At 41.3% G+C, this 20,223-nt stretch overlaps 1 protein-coding gene across 13 annotated transcripts in view; it reads right to left on the bottom strand.

Annotated features, from left to right (window-relative positions):
* Gigyf2 (GRB10 interacting GYF protein 2) overlaps positions 1–20,223 on the bottom strand; it is a 125,796-nt gene that overhangs the window by 6,559 nt on the left and 99,014 nt on the right. For all 13 annotated transcript variants that reach the window (NM_001427666.1, XM_087564342.1, XM_087564346.1 and 10 more), the window contains 8 exon segments: positions 571–725; positions 1,782–1,987; positions 2,089–2,310; positions 6,516–6,638; positions 8,858–9,094; positions 15,051–15,209; positions 18,631–18,792; positions 19,545–19,645. In NM_001427666.1, coding sequence (NP_001414595.1) covers positions 571–725; positions 1,782–1,987; positions 2,089–2,310; positions 6,516–6,638; positions 8,858–9,094; positions 15,051–15,209; positions 18,631–18,792; positions 19,545–19,645 — 1,365 coding nt within the window.

Raw genomic sequence — 20,223 nt, 5'->3', positions numbered from 1 at the left:
GCTAAGACAGTCTTCTACAGCATGACCAACAGTCACTGTTGATTACCTAGGGGCGGAAGTGGGTTCACTTCCATCTCAGAGGAGCTAGCTTTGTTTACAAACATGCTCTTCTTGAAATTTGCCTTTATTTCTACAGTCTCAGCCCATAAAAAGCAAGTCTACTTATTCTTTCACAATTTCCATCACCTCCCAAAGCAGGAAGGAAATGATGTCCCATTGCTTTGTTCCCCAACTATGGCATTTAACTTTCTCTTACACATGTTAACACAGCTGCGAATACTTCTCATGAACTGGGTAATGAGAGACAGTGACCCCCTTTGTCCTGAACATCACTAAGGCAGCCTCAGCTGGCTTACTGTTTGGTAACTGCTCATAATTTATTTGAGCATAGTTTTATAGGACTTTTTTCATAAGTAATGCTACAAGAGTCAGGTTTTTTAATGGACGGTACAGGACTTGACCCCCACAGATTTCATTCTCTATGTCCTGGCTTACTGTTCCAACCTGCCAACCTCATTGTAGGTCCTGCTCTGTGAATCCACATGCTGGGATTCCCTCCCCAATTCTTACCATCCAAGTTATTTGCCGTATTAAGGGCATGAAGCATCTGTTCACACCACTGGGTAAATCCATCTTGGGCTTTATTTACTCCCTGAAAGAGCTTCAGCAACTTTTCTTCTTCTTCTACTTTCTTATTCTGCCGGTTAGACACACCTACAGATTTACTAAAGCAAAACAATAGGGCGATATTATATTCCCAGAAACTGTTACTACGTGATGCTACAATACCATAAATACTGTACAGGCAACATGGACAGCTGCCCAGTAAGCCAGTTCTTAGCTCTATACAAGAAAAAAAAATCAAATATTTTGATTGGACACCTCCTTAAAAACTAGCCTCAGCTAATATCCTAGTCTACAGGGCTTCTATTTTGAGAAAAACAATGAAGCTCTTCCTCCATGTCCTTAGGTAGGCTGTTTAATTTACTAAGCCTCAGTTTCCTCATATGCAAAATGGCGCCAATACTTCTTTGGGTTATAATAAGGAATGAAGACACTTGAGCAAAGGCCTGGAGCCTAACAGTGCCTGGCAAAGAAGTTCAGTAAAATTAACCTGACACACCACCATTTATTAAGTACTTACTATATGCCAGGCACTTTACTATGTTGTGTGTTTGTTTACTCCTTACAACTACACTCATAAAGTTATTATCTTCATTTTACCCATGAGGGAACTGAGGCCCAAAAGAGGTTCTCTCTTGCCCAAGGTCACACAGCTACTAAGTATCAGTGCTGGGATCTGAGTTCATGAATGTAACAGACCAACCCATGCTCATTCAACAGCACTGGCTACCGAGGTAAGACAGACAGATGAAGATGAAATTCAGCTGATCTGCCATACAGTAAGTTTAGGGCTACTATACAAGTATTTGGAATGCTCATTCTAGTATAGCTTAAACATACAAATTAGAAAAACAAAAACAAAACAAAACACCACCTAAGTTACCTAGAGAAAACATTGTTAACAACAAAAAGTATTCTCTTACTATTATTATCAGACAGTCACCATGTAGTAGGCAAGGCATTAAGTGTTCAGCAGTAGGAAAAGCCCAGGGAACAATCAAGTGTGTCTCACTGGGTAGAAAACAGTCACCAAAATGATGGTTTACATGCTTGCATAGATGAAATGTTAAGTAGAAACTGTATCTAACATCCCTTCTACCACCCTCCCTCTTCTCCCACCCATCAAGGTACATGGGTGTACTGATTATGAGCCCTACCTGAGACTGGCGTTGTTTTTATTTTTATTTGTTGAATTTCTAGGTCCCACCTCTTTCACTGCATCATCCCAAAACCCCATGTTGGAGTTTTTGGTGTCTGCATTACTCCAGATACTACTGACTAGATCAGACGCCCACTGGTTAGGAGGACCTGTGTTTATAGAGCCCCATACAGAATTCCCAATGCTGGTGTGCAGGTTGGAATGCTGTTAAAAAGACAAAAAGACTCTGGTTAATATCAAAAAGATAGTTTGAAAAGATAACTAAGAAGCAGTTGACAAGCATGTGCTCCGGAAAAGAAACCCACTGTGCTGTTCCGGGCTCTGTTTGATTGCTGGTGTTGCTGTTGCTGTTGCTGCTGCTGCTGCTGCTTCTGCATCTGCCTGGCCTCTTCCTGCTGGATCTCTAGTAGAGACTTGGTGGTACCTGCAGGTTTGCTGACATTCCCCCAACCTGAGAGTTTCTGTTGTTGCTGCTGCTGCTGCTGCTGCTGGAGAGCTTTCATCAATTCCCTCTGCTGACGCCTTTGCTGTTGGAAAAGCACAGCCACCTCAGGACTTGTTTTTACACTAGTTATAAGCATCAGACACAATAGAGTATTAATACACAATAGCTGTTTAAAAGCCAAATGAGGTTAATTCTTTTGACTAAATTAAGACAGAATGTCAAGTGGTACTGAGAGGAAAACCAAGACTAAATATGGAATTCTCACGAATGCAGAAGGTTTTTTGGTTAAGTGCAGAAATAAAATGTTCACTTCCCTAAGTTCCATCAAAATGAAAGTACATATATACTTTTTGTACATTTGTTTGTGTGTGGCCTTGAGATGGGATTTCACTACACAGAGCCCAACTAGGTCTGGAACTGAAACTTTCCCTGCCAGTTTCCCAAGCACCAACACTACCAGTGTGTAACACATGCCCAGCTACACAGACTTTTTTAGAAGTGTAAACCAGTAAAGGACAACAGACACAGGTAAGATTTTTTAATCCTAGAGTAGGGCTAGGGAAGATAGCTAAGTAAGTGAAGTGCTTGCTCTGCAAGCTTGGGGACCAGAATAAGGTCCCTATGAGAAAGCATGCTCTGCTTACTAACTTAGCACTGCAGAGGTGGAGACGGGCAGGTAGATGCCGGAGTTTCATAGGCTAACCAGCCTGGCCTACTTATTAGTAAGTGAGACACTGCTCCAAAAACAAAATAAAAACCAAAGAAAGCAAAAAAAAGCACCTGATGCTGTCTTTCATCCTTCCACCTGTATGTGAACATGCACAAATAACTAGATAGAAAGGTATAAAGCTGGAAATTACATTAACACGCAATAAACTGAAGCATAAGTGAAAGAAGCTGACAGACAAATGGGTCTGCTTAGACAGAAAGCTCAGAACTGGAGGTGCATACATGGTATCTCAGGCAGGCAGGCTGGCTGAAGCAGTAAGACCCTCAACTGCCTCCTTTGCCCACTGAGCAACTGTCTCTCTCCTTGCTACCCTCTCTCCTGAAGCAGAAAACAAATTTTCCATTTGGAAAAGTGACCCCAGATTAACACACAATTCTACAATAATCTGACTGGCACAAGTAAGTACCACCAAGTGTTCAAGGTGCCCCCAACAAACAGCCCAGAGAAAACCCAATAGTATCAACATGACGTGTATAGCAGAACCTTTGATAAACGTTTGAGACCCTTGACAAATAGCCCAGATCTACTGAACATTTAGCATATGCTTCTGAGCTAAAAGCAAGGGACCAAAATAAACAAATAAAATTCAGTAAAAGCAAACAATAGAAAATAGGAATTGCCTTTAAAAAACTGTGCACGAGTATTTTGCCTTCAGGTATGTGTGTACCATGTTCCTACAGCACCAGCAGAGGGTGGAAGAGCACTGGACTCCCGGAACTGAAGTTACAGATTGTGGTGAACCTTCATGTGAGGAATCAAACTTGGGTCCTCTGCAAGAGCAGCAAGTACTCTTAGTTGCTGAGCCATCTCTGTACCTCTGAATTGGCTTTTAAAAAGCTATCAGCAAAAATATCCCTAGAGCAGGGGGTCTCAATCTGTGGGTCTTGATACCCTTGAAGGGGTTAAATGACCCTTTTCACAGGGGTGACATATCAAGATATCCTGCACACCAGATACTATTCCTAAGAGTAGCAAACTTAAGAGTTACGAAGTTGCAATAAACTAATTTTATGGTTGGGAGTCACCACAACATGAGGAATTATTATATATATATATATATATATATATATATATATATATATATATATATATATAATATGTATGTATGTATTAACAGGTTGCAGCATTAGGAAGGGAGAGAACTACTTCCCCAGAGAGTTGATGGTGCATTCACTAAAATAATAAAAAGCTATATACTGTAACTCAGAAGTTTAAAACAAAAAAGTACAAGCTAAAAGCTTAACAGAAAACCTAAAAGATAAAACTGAGGAAGTGTGCCCACCAATAATGATACAAAGACAGGCAGAAAAAGTACAAATCCAAATCTATCTAGGGCAATCATGCAACTGACTGGAACTGCAGGAAAAAAACAAAACAAACAAACCCCAAAACACCAAGAGCTGCATAGCACTGAGCACAGTCAAACTGAACAGGTTAGAGAGCTACAGGCAGGGTGCTCCGGAGAAGGCAAAACAAGTACCATTTATGTTGGGTTTCTCCACATGACAAATAAACATAGAAAAGAATTTCATGCTCTGTAGGATACAGGAGAATAAAAGGTTCCAAGGATATTCTCAAGTGAACAAAGAGTGAGATGCTAACTTTGGGGAAACAGGGCTGGGACAAAACACTGGCTGGAATGTTGCTTAGCAACAGAATGGCTACTGAGCATGGGGAGCCTGGATGGACTCTGATGCTTGTTCACATTAACTTTCCAATGAGCAGAGGCTATAACCATTAAAACAATTGCTAGCCTTGAAAACAGAAATACTCTGCTCTGAGACATCCATTTGCTGATAACCTTCTAGAAAATTATTCCAAAAGTAAAGTTTAATCCTTTGTTTTACATTAAAGATGAATAGGCAATTTTAAGGCAGAGAAATGCTTTAACCTACTGGATGATTTCCACTATTTTACACACACACACACACACACACACACGACAGATGGATATGAGTATCTATCTATCTATCTATCTATCTATCTATCTATCTATACACACACCACAGATGGACATGAGTATCTATCTATCTATCTATCTATCTATCTATCTATCTATCTATCTATCTACCTATCTACACACACACACACACACACACACACACACACACACACACGGACATGAGTACCTATCTATCTATCTACACACACACAATCTCTCTCTCCTGTATCTGCAGCTGCCTAGTTCAGTGAATAGCACAATGTAGATGCAAACATGATAGCTTGCATTCTCCAACAAACTGTGTTGGCTACATAAAGCATGTTCTTCAAGATAGCTACACCTATCATTTGTCTAAGGGACTCTGCAGGCACACTACTTAAGCATAAACAATCTATCATCCCACCCCCAGTGCTACCCACAACTCCCCTGGCCTCTCCTTCCTGCTACCAATTCTTGTTCTGACACATCTCACCCTCTAGATCATATAGTTTGCTTGATGATCTCTGTGGCCATCATTGTACTTGGCTGTACTTCCAGACTACCCTACAGCAGGTCTTGTGAGTTCATTATCTTCTTGCTATTAAAAACTTATTCCCACCCTCCTCTCCAATATCTTGTTCTTTTATAACCTTCTTCTCCAACAGTATTAAAGTTAGAAGCAGAGATAAATATACCCCGCCTTTGAAACAAATTCAGAAATGGATTTACCATGGTTAGTATTAACTGGCAACTTGACATGATTTAGAACCATCGAGAAAATAAATCTCTGGGTGTGGGAAATTATCTTGATTATACTGGCTCAGATGAGAAGATAGCCCCTGACTGGGACCTGGGCTGTACAAAGGACTAAAGGAACAGAGTCTCTTAGTATGGCCTCATCTTCATTTCTTCACTGTGGACACAATGTGACCAGCTGCTTCAAGTCCTGCTGTCTTCATTTCCCTCTTTCCCTTTAGTTGCTTTTGTCAAGAGTAGTTTAACATGAGCAATTCAGGGTGCAGCAAAACATCCCCACAGATCTCAACACCCTATGTATCTTTTTTAAATAATATTTTTCTTATTCTTTGACAATGTTATACATGCATATAATGTATTTCGAAAATGTCTGATTCCCACTCTAACTCCAACTCCTCTCCCAATCTCATATCTTCTTCCTTTTATTTATTGTTTAAAAAAAAACCCACTGAATTCATTAGTGCTATCTGTGTGGCTATCTACTTTTATTTATGAAGTAAATAAAAGCTGAAAAGCTACATTAGAAAGTTCCAGAACGGTCTAGAACTTTCAGTGGTTAAGAGCATTTGCTGTTGCAAAGGACCTGGATTGGATTCCCAGACCCACATGGAGGCCCACCACTTCAAGCACTACATACATAAAATAATAAATCTAAAAAACTTTAAAAAAAGTTCCAGGAAACAATTATGTTATTCAGTCTTCTATTATTCCTACTAAGTTTTTCATATATACCACAGGGCCTAAACCATGCTACACGGTTTAGTAAGATTGGGTCAAACTCTGGCATACAGAGATTCTGAGAGCAATCACCAAGAGCTGTCCACCCACAGTGTACACCAAGCTGCCTGCAATATGGGACCAGGCTGCTTCTGCTGCTTACCTCTTCTCGAAGCTGGCGTTCTCGTTCTTCTTCCAGCTTCTGGATCTCAGCCAATGACAGTGTGGCCTGGGACTGACATGTTGTGGTGTTAGACTGCTGTCCCCACGTTGACGAAGAGGGAAGCTAAAAGCAACAAGCACATGGAAAAGCAGGTGAGAGTCAGGACACAAGGGAGGGTGACAACACTATGCCCGGAGCCTCTGCTTGCCTCAACTTTACAACATTCATTTCAAGACTCCTTTTCCATATTATCCTAAGTTGGCTTGTTTCTTTTGCTCCCAACATATGTTTATTTTAAAATAACTAAAATATACACATATGTGTTAATGCCTGCATGTTCCTCCCACCTGGGTGGAAGTCTGTTATACTCAACATCTAGCAACGCAGTCAAAATCAAAAGGAATGACAAAGTGTGACTAAATTACTTAAATTTTTTTAATCCATAAAAGGCCATGATCAAAGGATCTAATGAGTGGGTTAAACCCAGGATCTCTGAACAGAAAGCTGTGGCAGAAAGCAAATGAAAGGGTTGGCAGTTCGCATCCCATCTCTCGTGAAGAGGAGTTGCTGCTAACACAACCAGGATACCATGTAGCTCTAGTCAGGAAAATGAAGCTTGTTTTAAACATCAAAAACCCTACTTTATCCTTTACATAAATTAGCAAAACAGAATATAAACATGTGGTCCTGAAAAAGAGAATTCTTTGTTCTTCTTTGGCCAATAAAATGGTAAACTTGAATTTAGAAACATCTTATGACTCTTAAAAAGTAACAACAAAGGCCCCAATGCGAACCTGATTTTCTGATTTTAATATATATTAGCATGGATCAAAACACACAAACACTAAGAAGCACCCCAGGAAAATGGGTTTATAAATAGCAGAGACAGCTGAGGAAAGTGGCAGTGCCAGGATGGGCATGAATGTTAGCAATATGAATGTCCTTAACAGATCAACAAGCTCAGCTCTTAGCCGCTCTGGTCCAACATGGTAACAATATGGCAGTTTTCTCAAAAGTAGTTCTTTGATGAGGTAAAGAAAGGAGGTCAAAAGAAGCTAAGAGACGAAAGGAGAGTGGGGCTATCTTATCTTCACTTAGAATGCTTATTTGTAAATTGTCTCAAATCTTTATGAGATAAAGGAAAACAGGTATACATGGTAAGAACTATTCAGAGCTCTGTCCCCCTCTTACCTCAGTTACCACAGCTTGCGATAAAAGCCTCTTAAAAAAGGTCTTCTGGGAGCAAAATGGCTCCCACCAAGCCAGCCCTCAAGAAACACATGGGAAAGTGAAGACCAGCTCCAGGAAGTTGTTCCCTTCATGCCATAGGCATATGTCTGGGAGCTTTGCAATGTGGTCAATGGGAATAGAACTTAGATCTTCTGAAAAAGTAGCTAGCAAGAACTTTTATCACTGAGCCATCTCTCCAACTCTAGTAATTTGCTTTCAAGATTTCCACTAGAGTTTCTAATGTTCAAGACTTGCTCATTGTTAGTGCCTCTCTCACAAACCTCATCCCCAAACAAATCACTCAACTTAAAAGTTCTTTCTATTCCTCAAATGACTGCTCCAAAGCTGCCTTAGCTCAGGAGGGAGTCTGAATGGATGGTGATTCTTGTATTTTACCAATATGAAAGTTTATTTAAACACAAGCTCCCTGAGTTCTAGAATTCCCTTGTCTTGACCCAGGGGACAGATCTGAGAGCCACTGCCTTACTAATGTCATCTCCTCTTCTCTGCTCTCTACACTGGAGTCCAAGTCCCTCCTCACATCTCTACCCTGTGAGTTCCTTGAAGACAGGGGAGCCCAAAGCTCATTTAAGGTTCAACATTAAGTTTGCAGAGACTGTGTAGCCCTGGATGGCCAAGAACTTGCTATGTAAACCATACTCACCTCTAACTCAAGAGATCTGCCTGCCTCTGTCACCTGAGTTCTGAGATTAAATATTTGTGCTACCACATCCTTGGCCTGACTTTTACCCGATTTTTAACAAGTCCCCAAAGGCAACTGTTTTGAGCTCTATGTCATGGTTCCCACTAGAAGAATAGGGTGCTGCTGTGCCTGCTGCTCTCCCAGGTTGCTGAATGTTCTTTTCAACTTGATTTTTCTGTCAGTGGTGCTGAAATGGTAAAGAGGAACGACTTCAACTGCCGTAGAACCCTACTGAAAAGAACCAAGCAGATGAACTTGCTTGTACCAGACCACTGCTTGTCCCATCCTCATATAGATGCATGGCTTTCACTTAAACATTTAACAACATGTATACATCAAATTCTATTTTGTTGATAAAACAAATAGCCAACATAATATTTAACCCTAGTCTCTTGATCTAGAATTATACCTTCATTTGTGCAAGCTGCTGCTGCTGCTGTTGCTGCTGCAGTCTTCGGAGGGCTTCTTGCTGCTGCTGCCTCTGGCGCATCAGATCCTTCTGTCTCTGCAGCTCCAGTTCCTTCCGTTTTCGTTCCTCTTCTTCATGCCTAAGTCTGGCTGCCTCCTCCTCCATGCGCAGCCGGTTCTCTTCCAGTCGGCGCTGGGCTTCTTCCTCTTCCCGGGCCCATTTGGCAGCCTCCTCTTCCTTTGCAGAAGGAAAAATCAAAGAGGAAAAAAAATGTTTTATTAACTGTAGAGGAAGAAATCATATTGCTTTGAAAGGTGTCAATCATGATGGCATATAGTAATGATGAAGCAAAATCCTGTTTAGTATGACACTAGGAAGAAGCAGGTTTTACATGGGTCAGAAAGGTCTTGTGTGCTCCAGGATACGACTTTAACAGATTATAGAACTGTCACTTAGGTCTGTGGTCAAAGTTCTGATCTCAAAAGTAGCTCACCACATACTGCAACGAAGTTTCCTGAAAACATCAACTCAGTACAATGGCTTGAGCAAGCTCTCCAGGGTGCTTTGGGAGAAGCCACTAAGATCTCAGCTGTGCCTGGAGACAGTGACCCTCAAAACCATTAAATTCCACTGTTCTCTCAGTCTTTATGACCCACAGGCCCTGGGATCTTTTCAAAACATCTTTCCCTAACTAATTCTTTAACCTATACTGAGTTCCCCTCACCTGCATTCATTTTCTTTCAGTTTGCTTCGCTCAAAACAAGCTCACTATGCCGGCCTGGTTCACTTGCCTCAGTGCTGATGTACCCTCCCCTTGGCAGAGAGGGTTAGCTATACCTACAATGCTCTTTGTCCAGACAACCCATTCTCCTGAGTGGATATTAGTTGTGAGCCTCTGGTAGGTAGATTTCCTTTCTACCTTTTCTTTCAAAGACACTCTGTCTAGACTATTGTTGCCACTGCCCAACCCCCCCACCTCCAGGAGGACATGTCCACTACAAACAAAACCGGTTTTAGCCTACCTAGTAACCATTCCTTTTAGCCATCTTTCTTGCAAATCTGCTACTTCAGAGACTTAAAATGCTATACTTTGTTTCAAAGGTTCCAAATGTAACTAGGAACAGTAAAGATTTAGGCCAAGGTGACATCTGCTTGGAGAGTTCTATTAAACATACCCTTAATGAACAACAACAAAAACCAATATAGAGAAAACTCATTCCCTTTTGGGGTAGAGGTTGTGCAAGAGGGTCCCATGCAAAAGTCCAACCTGAGATAAAGAACACAAAACTAGAAGTCAGTCCACCAAGATCTGGAATAAAGAAGTACAAATGGCCTAAGCCCTGACAATGTCACTGAGTTAAGAGTACAGTGGACTTACAGCCAGAACTCTTTGACATGTGAGGTGGTTTCAGTGTTTGTACTTTAAAGTATACTAAGTCTGGCATTTACTCTTCTGTTCACAAATTCCGTAAGCTTGTTAAAGACCAGACTACTTCCTAAAGTCTTCTAATAACACTTGATTATGGTGGCACCAACCTATAATCCCAGCACTTGGGAGACTGAGTCAGATATTTCAAGTTCCTGGTCAATACAGACTACACAATAACACATACCCTGCCTCAAAAGCTCACCCTACAACCCTGAAAAAAAAGAGGGGGAGGAGGGGGAGGTAACACTGCATCAGGAAATGAGCGAGTACCAAGCACTGACTAACACACAAGAGCAGTTTTTCAAATACAATCTTGGCTTCTAAAAGAATTTTTGTTTAGAATGAGCACTGTTTCAGCTAACTGATTAAGGTTGGCAGTTATAAGCTATGTTAATATATTACATGGGCACTCCATAAAATGTAGTGAATGAAAACACCCCTGTGAATGTGGGGTTGTAGCTCAGGGATTGACGATTTGCTTAGCATTCTCAAGGTCCTGGGTTCAATCCCTGGCACTGAAGAAAACAACACAATCCTTTGTCTGTCTGATCTTTCTGCCCAACACCTAAAACCCCAGTCTGTTCATGGGAATTCAGTAAAGGGATAATGCCTATAAGGCTGAAATGTATTTCTTAAAATTACCAACGTCATCAAAATATCAAAGAGAGGGATGGAGACCTCAGTTGTTCAGTAGCAGCACACATACTTAGCAGGACTGAGCTGGTCCAATACTCAAAGGTACTTTATTCCATTACCAGTATTGGCAAGATATACAAAAGGGGGCAATGAACGGCACTCATGGCAGTGGCAACTAACGGCTGTCTAAATGGATATAATATCACTAAACGGGGAAACCATGCCTGGTAATGGAAACCCAGTCCAATTCTGGGGGCTATCGAGGTCATGGACCTTAGAAAAGAATCTACTATCGCCAATTGGCTAGATCAGAATAGTTCCTTACTACACATTTTAAATTTTATCCTAATACCCATAAATATAGCTACCATTCCCCATTAAAGAAGTCTCTTTTTACAGCAAATGGAGACTATCACAAAAACAGAACACAACACAACAAAAATAATCCATACTTGGTATACTGTCTGGTTTTACATTTAACTTGACACAAGTTATCACAGAGAAAGGAGCCTCCCTTGAGGATAGGCCTCCATGAGATCCAGCTGTAAGGCATTTTCTCAATTAGTGATCAAGGGGGGAGGACCCAGCCCACTGTGGGTGGTGCCATCCCTGGGCTGGTGGTCCTGGGTTCTGTAAGAAAGCAAGCTGAGCAAGGAAAGGGAAGCAAGCCAGTAAGTAACATCCCTCCATGGCCTCTGCATCAGCTCCTGCTTCCTGACCTGTGTGAGTTCCAGTCCTGATTTCCTTTGGTGAGGAACAGCAATGTGGAAGTGTAAGCTGAATAAACCCTTTTCTCCCCAACTTGTTTCTTGGTCATGATGTTTTGTGCAGCAATAGAAACCCTAAAACACATGGACACAACCAATGCAGAGATCGACAGACCAAGGGAAGCCCAGGTCTGACCGATACGTCTGCATCACAGCTCTTGCATCCATAGGTTAGAGAATACCACAGAAGAGGGAACTGGACGTAAGAGGCCGAACACCAGGGAGTCTGCTGTCAAACAGTCTCTCCTAGAAATGGCTACATCAACAAGACAGAAACCGTGGCAAGTCAGGGGGCATGCTAACATGGAAGGGGCTGTCAAGGAGTCCCCACCCTCGACAAGGACTTCCAGACAACTAATGACTGCTGAGAGCAGGAGAACTAGCTGCTTCTAGGGATGAGCCCCTGATTGGCTGTCCAATGAAGAGTGGCCAGACCTGAAACCATATATATAAACAACAAAACCAGACTCAGCAAGCTATATTACACACACACACACACACACACACACACACACACACACACACACACACACCACACACCACACACGGAGAGCATGGAAGGGGTTCAAAGGAGGGTATCTAGGAGGGGCTGGAAGGGAGGAAGGGGGGTGATATAATTGTATTTCAATTAAAAACTTATTTCAAAAAGTTTAAGTATGATAAACTGTCAGAGCCAAGAAGGGCAGGGGAAACATGACAGCTAAATGTTATGTGTTAGAATAGAACACTGTAGCAGAAAAGGATGTTTAGAAAACTCTTAAGCAATCTGAATAAACAATTTTGATAATAATTGGCCTTATAACTGTTACCATATACCATAACTAATGTAAGTTATTAACAACAGAAGAAACTATATACAGGATACATATGGGTGCTTTCTTATTCTATTTTCCCAAGTTACTTGAAAGTCTAAAACTATTCTAACGATAAAATTTATCTTAAATATTAGAATGCAATGTTTCCCCCAATGTTAGAATACCATGACTGGACCAAAGTCCCATATGTAACTTATAAGCATTTAGCAAAACTTAAAAGAATCAAAAAACAAACAGAAAACCCAATGTAACTAAATTAACGACAACAACAAACAACACCAGTGTGAAACAAGAGTCATCCGTGGGTGGAGACTTCGCTCAGAAGAGAACTTGCCTAGTATACACAGGGCTCCAGATTTAGTCCCTAGCACTGCAAAACAAATATCCAAAAACGTAGCAATTGCAATTTTGAAGCTTTTCTCCTGAAGGTACTATCTGGTTTCATAGAGTCTATGTAACACGAGATGCCAAAGGTGAGTCTGGGACAAAGGAGTGGCAGTAGTTAGAAAGCAGACCCACAAGGAGAGATGACGGAAGGAACCACACAAACCAGTGGCTGACCTAAGATGCATAGGGACCAAAATGGAGCAGCTGACAGACCTGAGAAGTGTTCGGCTGCTTTCACGGATTGCTGTCACCCAACACAGAGAAACTGTTCCTACTGCCCAGGAGCCACAGACAATCTTAACGCAAAGCCAAGTGTGAGGCAAGACACACTTCCCTTCCAGTTGTTGGTCAGGGGACTAAGAGCCTCCCCAAAAGCAATCAAGGCCATTACCATCATCCTTGGTTGCCCCGGAGAGCTCAAAGATGAGAACCTGTTGCTAAAGACATAGGTCACCCTGGTCACAGAAGTGGAGAGATCAAGCTGGCACTGACCTAGCAGCCTCCCCCCAAGCTTTCATAGTGTCAAAAGGCCCAATGCAGGCTGTCAGATGAGAAAAGTAATCAATAGCCCTACCCCGCTATAAAACCTATAAATTACAACAATGGAAGCTGGGAGATATTTCCAATAATGCAATAATGGCACTTACATCTTGGCAGTAACCAAGAGATGCCCAATTGGACCTACGGCTGCTAAACAGCAAAGACCTCATGCCTGGTACTAGGAGCTTAGCAAAGCTGTGGCTAGAACGGTCACAGGCCCTGGTGGAGAACATAACTACCATTTTCCTAAATGTATACTTATACACAGATTAAATACAGCTCTCACTCCTTATCAAAGCAATTTTTTGCAGAAGTAGTAGTCTACTACAGAGATTCACAACTGTCCAAAACCCAGAGAATTACTGACTGTGATATGCCCAGTTCCAAGAGGGACATCTACAATACCAATCCTGCACCTAAGGCTCAAGGAACATCATGTAAGATCAGAAGAGCCAAAGGATGAGTGCAGCTGCTACAAGATAATGTCTTAGAGACATGGCACAGATGCTATACTAACTTTCAATAGTTTGGCTGACTACATGAACCTTAAAAAGACATTAACATACCAGCATAAATAGAGAAAACTTTTACAGAGAAAAGTTCTCTCTTCTATATAAAGAGCTACAGGCAATCAATAGCTCCCGAGAGAAGGTTTCAGCTTTCTGCAGAGGCAAGCCCCCTGATAGATTTCCCAATCCTAAGTGGTCAGGTCTAAACAGCGGGTGGACTCAGTAGGCACACACATATAAGTAGCTACAAAACAAGAGGTCATGAATGCAAAAGGGTTGGCAAAGAAGAAGCTGGAGAGGGGAGAGGCAAGGGTGATAATAATGTAGAAATATAGTATACTCAGGTATGAATTCCCAAAAAAACCTGCAAAATTCTAAAATTTTAAAAAAGATAAGGAAATAGACAAGCCGCAGCCTAAGAAGAACAAAGATGTAAAACATTTACTTAAAACAATGTGTCTTCGGGGTTGGGGATTTAGCTCAGTGGTTAGAGCGCTTGCCTAGGAAGCGCAAGGCCCTCGGTTCGGTCCCCAGCTCCGAAAAAAAGAACCAAAATGTGTCTTCAGATTCTACATCTAAGAAAGCTAAAACTTTAAATTAGTGGGGAAACCTAAACATTACCAAAAATTAAAAACCTTAAGTATTTTACAGCATGCTACAAAAAAAAAATCATAAAAAATCATATAAAGAATACAAAGCCCAGAAACCTATGCTATTACAGATTTCTCTTTTAATGATGGTACATTTCCTTAACATCACCACTTGGAAAGCAGAGGTGGGCAGATCTCTGTGAGACTGGGGTAGTCTAATCTACACAGTGAGTTCAGGTCACACAGAGATATAAGAGGCACCATCTCAAAAAGAAAATTTAGAAGAAATTTTTAAAATTCCATACTGTAGTGTGCTTTTGTGTGGTTTTACCATAGAGATGGGAGAAAATCAGAAATATGTATTTCTTTTTCCCTCAGAAAACAAGTTTCACTTGAAGAGATACAGAATACAGACAGTCGTGTCAATCAGGTTCTCTTGGTGATTGTCAGCACCTTGAGAAGGCATCAGGAGCTGCCCCTGCCCCAGCTTTAAGAAACAGAGCACAGAAAGTGTTGGCACCTGCTTGCGTAACAGTTCTTCCTGCTTCCGCCTTTCCTCCTCTTCTCTCCTCCGCTCCTCCAGTCTTCTAAGAGCTTCTTCCTGTTGCTGTCTTTCCTCCTCTTCTCGTTGTCGCCTCAGCGCAATCTCTTGCTCCCGCTGGCGTCGCAGAGCCTCCTCCTAAAGAAAACGACAGGGTGAAGTGTGTGTGTGTGAAACTCTGGCTTACCAATTTGGAAGAGAAGAAGGTGATTAACTAAGTTTCCATAAGTACTGAACAGATCTGGAGTGAAAAGTACCATGTTCAGTTGACAAGGCAGGTATAGGAAGATAAAAATCAAGCCAGGCATGGTGGCAAACTTCAATCCCAGCTCTCTCTCAGGACACAGGGGCAGGGGCCAGATCTGAGTTCCAGGCCATCCTGGTCTGAAGAGCAAGTTCCAGTACAGCCAACATTACACAGGGAAACACTATCTTAGGGAAAATGAATGAACAAATGAACGAAGCTGGACACAGTGGTACAGGTCTTAAATCCTAGCACTCAGATGAGACAGGAAGATGGGGGTGGGGCGGGGGCGGGGGCGGGGCTCTATAGTTCCAAGGCCAGCCTGATCTACATGATGATATGAGACCCTGTCTCCAAAAGAAGTAAGATGAAGAAAACACAACTATTTAAAATACTACTACACTGCAATACAGTAATAAGTCTATCCTGGCTTAGATAGTACTCACAAGTCTACTACCGATCCTAGACAAGATACTAGAACACAGGCTTTGCTTTCTCTGTTGATATCTTTAGCTCTTAAAAAAAAAAAAATCACCTAAAAATATACAACATAAGGATGTCAAATGGACATACACCAAAACCTATCGCAGTGAGAAAAGCCATGTATCTCAAAATATCTTCAAGTCCCACCACTAAGCACCACACAGAATCATGCAGGGAACAAATGAGTACTGCAGAAATATATGTGTATTTTTTAATCTCGCCCATCTCCCAGGGATTGTCTGTGTAGACCAGGCTAGCTTTAACTAAAAGAGATTTGGCTGCTTCTGCTTATCACATGTATGTCTGGTGGCCTCAGAGGTAAAAATAGGACATTATATCCCCCAGAGCAGTGGTTCTCAACCTGTAGGTCATGACCTAATGGAGGTGGCTACATAACAAATATCCCCCATATCAGATATTTACATTTTTATCATAACAATAGCAAAATAACTTGATGGTTGGGCATGAGGAACTGTATTAAAGGATCACAGCATTAGGAAACTTGAGAACCATTGCCATAGAACTTGATTTATTTATTTATTTTTTCTTTTTTTCGGAGCTGGGGACCGAACCCAGGGCCCTGCGCTTACTAGGCAAGTGCTCTACCACTGAGCTAAATTCCCAACCCTAAAACTTGATGTATAAATGGTTGTGAACCATGGCAGGTGCTTGGAATCAAATCCTGACTCTTCTGGAAGAGCAGCCAGTGCTCTTAACTGCTGTGCCATGTTTCCAGCCTTTTACCATTATCTTACACTGATGCATAGTGTAACTCCAAGAAATTTGTTTTTGTCCCATCGTGGCTCCTTCTGTTCTTCACAGAACATACTGCAGCCAACAAGCAGAAATGTGTAACTAAAACTACACTTTACCGCCAGCGTGGAGCCTTCCCCTGGCATCTATAAAACTTCAGCAAAAAAGCAGACTAAGCAAGGTAAGAACAACAATCCTCAAAATGAAAACAATAAAAACACCATAGAAAACTAGTTAGTCTCACTGATTAAAAACAAAAGCACTGCAAAGACTTTCAGGCGTCCTAGGAAACAGTAAAACATTGGGACTAAGTCTCAAATTTCACAAGAGTGGGTTGGCTAAACTATAAATTCAGAAGGCAAATTTTGTACAGCTACTGTGATGATGTAGATCTGTCAGATAAATAATATTTAGCATGAATGAGGATATAATTCATTAATGTCAAAAGTCAGGATATGAAACACTAAGTACAAATGACCCATTTCTTTTTTTTTTTTTTTCTTTTTTCTTTTTTTCGGAGCTGGGGACCGAACCCAGGGCCTTGTGCTTGCTAGGCAAGTGCTCTACCACTGAGCTAAATCCCCAACCCTGACCCATTTCTTAAGTAATCACCCAATTGCCTTTTTATTATCTACTAGTAGTTCAATCAAAGATCAGAAATGTTTGAGAAGGAAAAACTGCATCTATACTGGGTCACTGTTCTCTAACAGGACAGCACAACACCTCCCACGGCAGTTACACTGTACGGATGGATAGTTAGTAATCTAAGGTACTCAGGAATGGGACATCTGCGTACTTCATGTTTGAAAGAGGTCCTGACATCAAACCCCTGAAGACGTATCTAAAAATAAATACACAGTTCTGTGTAGAGAGGTTTTTTTCTCCCTATTTTTGAAATACTAATCACCAGCAGAGAGTTAAAAAGGTTTATTAAAATGGACTGGAGGGTCAAGGTGTTAGTTAAAGATAGATTATTTATTTTTCACACTATAGCTGATGACTTGAGTATGTGAAAAGATGCTCAATCCCACTATCACTTGGGAAATGTAAACTGAAACCCTATGAAGACTCTATACTACTTGGCAAAAGCAAACACAGAGATACCAAGTGCTGGGAACGATAACAAGACACTCAAACCTGCATGCCCTGAAAGTGGGCACATAAAATTCTAAAACAGAATCCATGTCTCATGTGGCAAATATACTTCTGGTATATATGCAGAGCTGAAAGTGATGGCTCACTTATCTATACGCTCATGTTTACAATAACATTACTTACATATTCAAAGTATTATAAACATGAAGTCTTCCAAATGTCCACATGCAGGTAAATTAAAATCTGCTACCTACATATAACAAGTTTATTTAGCCTTGAGAAAGAAATTCTGATCATATGCTATGACAATGACACAAATAAATTTAAGTCAGTCAACAAATGATAAATGCTGTTTGATTAAATGAGATACCTGGAGTAGTCAAAAATCATAGACACAGAAAGGGAAATGTGGACACCAGAGGCCAGGGAAGAAGACACAGAGTTACTGTTTCGTGGGGTGAGAATGTTCAGTTTGGCAAGATGAGGCCTCGGTAGGAGTGAAAACATAGGATGCCACTGAGTGCACACTCAAAATTTTAAATTGTATGCCATCATACAGGTTTTGAAAGCACATTTATAAAATAGTAATGCTGTGCATCAAAATTACTTCAAGTTTTTATCAGAAAGGCTAGAATGTTTAAAATCTGATTAGTAAATTATGAAAAGTTAAAAGACTAATGACTGGCACTTCAGCGGGTACTGTTAGAAAACAAGTTCTTTCTGCAGATGAGTAAGTCAGAATTCTAATCTGCTATTACAGCCTTCTCTCCCCATTCCTCTTTTTTTTTTTTTTTTTTTTTTTTTTTTTTTTTGGTTCTTTTTTTCGGAGCTGGGGACCGAACCCAGGGCCTTGCGCTTCCTAGGTAAGCACTCTCCCACTGAGCTAAATCCCCAGCCCCTCTCCCCATTCCTCTTAATATGGAAGGGAGCACCTTACTTCACCCAAGGCCTCCCTCAACCAGGAGCAGAACTTCTCAGACATACCTGCTTTCTTCGAGCAAGCTCCTCCTCTTCCCGTCTTTTCCTCTCCTCCTCCTGCTGCCTCCGAAGGATTTCCTCCTGTTGTCTCCGCAGTTCCTCTTGCCTCTTTCGCTCCTCCTCTTCCCTTTTTGCTCTCATTTCTGCCTCTCTTCTCTCCTGTTCTAGCTGGACAACGAAAGAGAAGTTGTCAGCTTGATAGTAAGCATGGGTGCCCGAAGCACTAAGCAACCGCAGAGGTGAGAGGTGCATCTGCCATTCACTTAGCAGCACCCTGCTGTGCTGCAAGGTGGGGAGAAAACCCCTGACTGACTCTAAGCTCAGACAGGGCACATTGGTCACTTCTGCTCTTCTAAGCTATTTGCATGCCCCTCCCACTTTGACCACCTCTTCATTCGATATGACATTACACCACATCTCTTAAGATGTGGGACATGGGGGTTGGGGATTTAGCTCAGCGGTAGAGCGCTTGCCTAGCAAGCACAAGGCCCTGGGTTCGGTCCCCAGCTCTGAGGAAAAAAAAAAAAAAAAAGATGTGGGACACAAAGTGGTCAACATGAGAGCAACATCCAAAGTGTCCTAAAGTGTGTGTCTTGTCTTCCTTTACTTATTCCTACAAAACACTCCTTAATAATAAACATAGCAGATATTTTCTAACAGTATTCATGACAAATAACAATGTAAGTAATACACATGTATGTCATCATCATTAATATGGAAATACTAATTTTAATTGAGGTCTTTAGGTTTTTTTTAGAAGAGGTCACAAAAAGATAGAATACGAATGTACTCATCCCAGCTAAGCAGAGGTAAACTAAAAAGAACAGATAGCTAGAGGAAAAGAAAGAAATGAAATGAACAGAGCCTTGCATTCTGTAGCTAGAAGGCAGGCGCACAGTGGTGAAGAGTAAGTTCCAGACCTTTGCAGCTTTGGCCTTTTCCAGCTGCTGAAGCTGCTCCAGGGAAGGGCCTGGTGTGGTGGTGTCCAGAGGAAGGTCCCATACACTACCACCTTCCCAAACTGTAAGACAGAGACAAGAATGAGAAAGGTCCAAGAGTGTAGCATAATCACATAACCACAGGCATAATGAAAAGAGCTGCTCCCTGAACCTGAACATGGATACGCAGCTGTCTGTCTCTAGGAGGAGTGTGGGGTTGTCTTGCTATATAGTCCGAAATAACCTAAGATGTGAGTTCTTCCTGCCTCAGCCTTCCAATACTGAGATTAAAAGTGTGTGCCACCATATGCCTGGCTGTTTAAAAGAAACTAAGCTGGCAGGTTTTCATCAATACTCATTACCATATCATGAAGAAGATGCAGTAGGTGACATTGACTAAGGAACCAATTTCATCCTTGTATCATTCCATACAGGTACCTGATATGTCTCTATCTTTAAAGATGAGCTAGTTTTAAAACTTCAAAAGGAATGTGATAAAAATGCGACAATACAACAATTCAAATGCCACAGAGGATTTCAAGTAGCCATACAAGTAGATAAGCAAGTGGGTCACACTATAAATTAATTATTAAAGGTTACTCAATTGTTCATCTTATGCTTGTGACATCTCTTTGGAAAGAGACTGTGCAGATCTTACAAA

The sequence above is a fragment of the Rattus norvegicus genome, chromosome 9 (assembly GCF_021556685.1).
Source record: "Rattus norvegicus strain SHRSP/BbbUtx chromosome 9, alternate assembly SHRSP_T2T, whole genome shotgun sequence".
Lineage (NCBI taxonomy): Eukaryota > Metazoa > Chordata > Mammalia > Rodentia > Muridae > Rattus > Rattus norvegicus.
Note: the sequence above shows the minus strand (reverse complement) of the source record. Positions and strands in the feature narration are given on the sequence as shown.